Raw genomic sequence first — 5,683 nt, 5'->3', positions numbered from 1 at the left:
GAACGACAACTGTCGGCCTGCCGTCGTGTAGTCGTGCAGCTATCAAAATAGGTCCGTCCATAAGAACGTGTGTATTTTAATATTTGACAGATGTCGTTTGCAGTCTGTCGCGAGCATTGTATTCAACACATGAACAACAACATTGCAAACGTTGAAAGCAGAAAAGATAAACCAATGTTTATTAACATTTAGACGCCGTTTGAAAAGTAGCATTGTAAACAATATATCTACAGAACCCGATAAGTTAATAAAATAAATCATTCGTTTACAAGATTAAGCCTAATCACTTAAAATATATATATTTATATAAATAAATATTTTTACGGCCTAAGACACCTACAAGTAAACTTCGGAACATACAGCTGACTCTGCACGTATTAGCAGTTGTTAACTTGATCTCATGTCTGCTATTTCATATACATTTGACTTGGGTAGTTTCAGTAGCAGATTTTAGGATAATAAATAACTTTCTGGTTGACGATGACAACAACAAATCACACTTGCAAAGTCTCATTGTGGTTTCATCATAGACAATACGTTACAATATGACATTGCCAAATTGAACTCACGCTTAATATAGCAACAAGTGAGTAAACAAATATGCTCAGCGCATTTTAACATTAAGAAATGTTTCAGATCTTAATACTTATTAGCGATTTAATATAATGTTACTAATATGGGTATAGAAATAGAAAAAAATGTTAAATCATTGTGATTTCAACTGATAGATCGCGCTGATAATTTATATATATGCTTATAGCTAAATATAAAGTGTTCAGTRCATGATTATTCATATATATGTTATATAAAAAATGAGTACATAAGCATACGTTCGTATATCTCTGCAACAGTTAACACCATATAAATGACTAAACTTAATCTTATCGCTTTTCACTGGTGTCCTCATCTCTTCCACTTCCAGCATCGMGTTTACAGAATCTCGTGGTACTGAGTACTTGACATTTCATTGCATGCTGYGTGCATATATTAAAGAGCGTAAAATAAYATACATACATATGTATGCACGTGTTCATATGCTATTGCTTTACGTTCACGCATTTTATCATTCACTTTTGTTGACAAAGGCGTACTCATATTTCTGTGGTGTTTTCACCGCGTGAACAGCACAAAAGCATATAAAAGTGTGTGAAAATATCTTTGCTAACAATTGTGAAGTGTTGCTCAGTAAAAAAGAGCACTAGTGCTTGATGAAATCCCGTATTGCTTTACATATTCAGTTTCCTTCCACTTCTCACTGCAATCTTTTACAGAGCACATTTATCAAGCATACTTTCATTAAAATAAAATGGAATAGAGATCCTTAACACTGTATTTTAGCCCAAAATTAATAAACATCGCTTTATTTATATTCTCAAAATTTAAGTATTAAATAACACTGGGGAACACAATTTTTGTTGACTTCGATTTAATACTTGTTTTTGAGTCACTTTTGGCCTCTGAATCCAAAAATAACCTCGTTTTCCGTCTAGCACATCAACTTTTTAAGATACAGAATACCCAATTTGATGCTCATATTGCAACCTAGCCTTTTGAAACTCTCCAAGAATTGGTTGACAATGTCAATGTAGTTCTCTGCTCTGGTATTTCCAAGAAAACCTCTGCCAACCAAGCGTTTTTTTGGAGTTCTGTCATTGTTTCGATGAAATGTTCATCTTTGACGAGTTGCCGAATCTGTGGACCATTAAATAAACCAGCCTTTATTTTTTCAAAAGATAGTCCAGGAAATGCCAAAATTAAATACTTGAAACAGTCCCCTTCAGAGGGAAAAGTTTTAACAAACTGTTTCATGAGCCCAAGCATGTCATATTGCAGCAAATCAGTTACTCTCTTTATGTCTTCATATGCTTCTTGTAAACGAACAGAATAGAACGTAGAATGTTCGGATCACAAAGGTTTTAGCTCAGATCTTGGCGGCCAATTCGACTGCACCCAATGCTTCTCACGAGCTCTGCTGTCCCACATACACAAAAAACAGGGATACTTTGTGTATCCTCGTTGCTTATCAAGAAGGATGCAAACCATTTTAAGGTCAACACAGATGATCCACTTATGCATGTCATATTGCAGCAAATCAATTACTCTCTTTATGTCTTCATTTGCTTCTTGTAAATGAACAGAATGGCCGCTCCTCTTTGAGCTGTCTATGAAAGGTCTCCATTCAGTTGCGTTATATGTTGGAATTCCCAACACATTCATCAAACCTTGTACAGCAATAYACAAATCCTGAGTCATTTCGAAAGTATGGCAGAAATTCACTTTCTCTGGATCGAAAGTAGGATACYTTAGCTCCTTTTTCAAGCAAGTTATTCCCATAAAGTCTGGATGCCATCAGCCCTGAAGCTTTATCTCGTGCCAAATCATTCAACTCATTCTGATGAAATCCCTTTCGAGCAGAGTCGTCTTCAATTTCAAAGTCTTCATCGTTGGAGTCACTTTAATCATYATCACACACCCTTTCTTGTATTTCTGATAGGAAAACTTCGAAAACTAGCACTGGGATTTCAGCTGAATGAGGCACTGGGCGTACAGCCGATAGTAAATTAGGATACTCCATCTTACATTTATTTATTTATTTATTTATTTATTTATTTTTTTGTTTTTTTTGTTTTGTTATAACCTGACGTTTTCACCATACAGAAATAACAGTCACTTGAATGATCTCTGGGCTCTCGCCAACTCATTGGTATACCAAATGGCATTTTATCACATGCTCCCTTAGTCCACATTCGTAAACTCTCGACACACTGCTTGCACACCTTGTGAGGGGCCTGATCACACATTTTCATTTTAAAACACGCTAAATAGGCTTGCCTGTCAAATGGACTAATGTTTCTCATTTGACTTGGAATAGTAAAACTGCCACAAATATATCGAAACGAATCAGCACTGTTTATACACCTTCGATGTGAAATGCCAGAGACAGACATGATCTAAAGCAAAGAGAAGTTGTTCTCAGAAATAAATGTAAAAAAAATCCTCCTAAAAAACCGAACGTAACGTATGAGCACAAACAACGTCTCACCACACAATCTCGCCCGAAACTGAACTTGCTCGTATGGGAAGAAGGGAAAAAATTTAAATTAAACAGTAAAAAACGGTGGTACCAACATTGCTTTCTTCTAGCAGTCGCCGATARGTGAAAATGAGTCGTCTTCTGCAAATTTCTGAGCATTCTAGAATCAGAWATTCTGGAGTTTCCGATTCTATGTTTCAAAACCGGCGGTTTGCGCAGAAGAGTGCACCCATGTTGGACAAATGCTTTTTGAGCCTGCTGTGCCCACGACAAGGAATCGAATTTATTTCGGGAGAGGTTGATCATAATTCTAAGCCTTGCTAGGTTGTAACGTCCCTGTAATTTGAATGCATCACATTCTTCCCACTCTCCCCTCCATTCGTAACAACTATTTTATGATGTGGAACCCCAATACRAATCATGGTTCTGCCACCACCATCTTGGAAGTAGCCACAGTGTGGTCTAGTTCGTCATCCAGGTCGTATCTAGCTACATATTTGTGCGCGGCACTCAGATCAGATGTACACGGTTGCATACTGCTGGGCGGCTCAGCCTTCCCATACACTCCTCCCCTAATAGCAATTTGACTTCATAAGCTGAGATCGCTTGACTATCGCTAAGTATGGTAGGAGATTGATTTCCGTGCCATGACTTATAGCAAAAACTTCTACTTTAAGATGCTCGTAATACATTCCATTGGTATGCATAGCTTGGTGTACAGTCCTGTAATACCTGCCCCAATGATCTCCGATATTTTCTAGTTGTCAGTGTACCACTGGATAGTGCTACCACTCTGTAGTAGATCGAGCGTGGAATCACTCAACTCCGCCTTACTGCCAACTTCTTCTTCGTAAAGTGTACCCTCTTTGTGACGTCGTCTCTGAGAAGAAATGCCAGTGATATGTGTTTTCTCCTAAGACCTTCATTTGTTGAGACGACTTTGTCTTCCCTCCAAGTCCTCTGCCGCAAKGAGCAATATGGAATGCTTCGCTGCCTCTTTGATCAGTAGATGCAGAGGTGTGAGCTCCACCATAACTTCAAGTAATRCGGTTGGTCAATTACGCATTGTCCCTGAAGCGACTCGGGCGACTCGGGCGACTCAGGCGAGTTTTTCCAGCGTTTTTCGCGGTGCCTATGATACTCAAGCAGCCGTACCATAAGTGGCAATAGGCCTTACAATAATGCTATACAGCCATCTAATGATATCTGACTCTCAGCTCCAGGATCTAATAGCTAAGCGTCTGCATATCGTGAGTACCTTGGCGGCTTTTTAATTCCACATGCCTATTCCACCGTAYGGTTGAGTCCAATGTCAGGTATARGAATTTGACCTATTTAAAMMACTACGGCTCCCTGKAGTGTTACGGGCTTARGGTCCRGAAGAGATCTTCGCTTTGTAGAAGYGACGACAGTTGTTCTTGACGAGTTCATATTTAACCCTRCCRTATTGCACYATTTCTYTGCTAGACTTAAACCCCTTTGGACTATRTWGCAGAKAGTATTCTCAAATTTATTTCATGTTATTCTGAAAATTTATTATTTAATTTTTAATATATTCTCGTAAAAGCACTTATCAAAATGAGGAAAGTAAATATATTTTATTTCCTCTTCATCTTGCAGATTTACCAAAATTTGGCGAGCCATTACAAAATGTCACAGTACCTGTGGGACGAGAGGCGGTACTGCAATGTGTTGTCGATAATCTGCAAACCTACAAAGTAAGTTTTTACACAGAAGTAAATATTTGAGAATATACTATATATGCGAAGAGATGTATAAATTAGCAGGTATGAAGTGGATAAAAAGGTTTGTAAAAGTTACTTCTATACAAACTGATGGTCAATTATTCAAAAGATTAGTCATAAACCAAAAATGTTTCATTAGTTATGCAACTAGACCATATAAGTATAAAAGAGTCAGTGAAAGAAYATTTAAACCCAAAATTGCTAAGGGTTCATTGGCACCACAATACTACATTTTCTGAGATTACATAACCACACACTTCAGAACGGACAGGGAGAATTTCATTTCATCATCGATTGGAAGTGGAGTTATTGCGTTTTCGGTGCGAAAATCAGCTTCGAACAAATATTATGGGCCTTACCGGCCAACGAGCTAAAACACTCGTTCGACATGCTTTTGGACCGTGCAGAAATCTGTATTGAAGCAGAAGAAAACTATTTTGAATGAAATGAATTTATTTTGCCGAAAAACCATTTCTTCAGTTTTTTTAAGTCCTGTATACTCTGAAATGCTCCTTGTATGTATAACCCCAATACTCTTCCGGCATTTCTCAACCATCTAAACTTCTAAGAAATGCCAGCGAATTACATCAACGAAAACGGTCAGTGAAGTTATATTCGACTTTCAGGCGCCTCAAAAAGTTGGACTTAGTTAGAAGTTAGAGTAAATATATAAATACGCCGTGTGCATTAACAAATTTCTTTTTATATTATATTTGGTTCAAATCCACAGAAAATTAAGTGAAATRTACATAACATCGATAAAAAATGCTTCGCCGAAGTGATTAAAGAATTATTTGAATATAAATTGTTAGACATACTTTTCAGCAACAACAATGGGCTCTACTTTTCTTCACCTTTCTTTTAGGCATATATTTATATTTATTAATAAAATATATTAATAAAA

At 37.2% G+C, this 5,683-nt stretch overlaps 1 protein-coding gene across 1 annotated transcript in view; it reads left to right on the top strand.

Moving 5' to 3' along the window:
- The window catches only part of LOC108971110 (opioid-binding protein/cell adhesion molecule homolog), a 72,215-nt gene that overhangs the window by 18,079 nt on the left and 48,453 nt on the right, over positions 1-5,683 (top strand). The window contains exon 3 of the mRNA XM_018936951.1: positions 4,655-4,752. Within this exon, the coding sequence (XP_018792496.1) occupies positions 4,655-4,752 (98 nt within the window). The remainder of the gene's footprint in view (positions 1-4,654; positions 4,753-5,683) is intronic.

This window comes from Bactrocera latifrons, unplaced genomic scaffold (genome assembly GCF_001853355.1).
Source record: "Bactrocera latifrons isolate USDA-ARS-PBARC rearing strain unplaced genomic scaffold, ASM185335v1 scaffold_108, whole genome shotgun sequence".
NCBI lineage: Eukaryota > Metazoa > Arthropoda > Insecta > Diptera > Tephritidae > Bactrocera > Bactrocera latifrons.
Note: the sequence above shows the minus strand (reverse complement) of the source record. Positions and strands in the feature narration are given on the sequence as shown.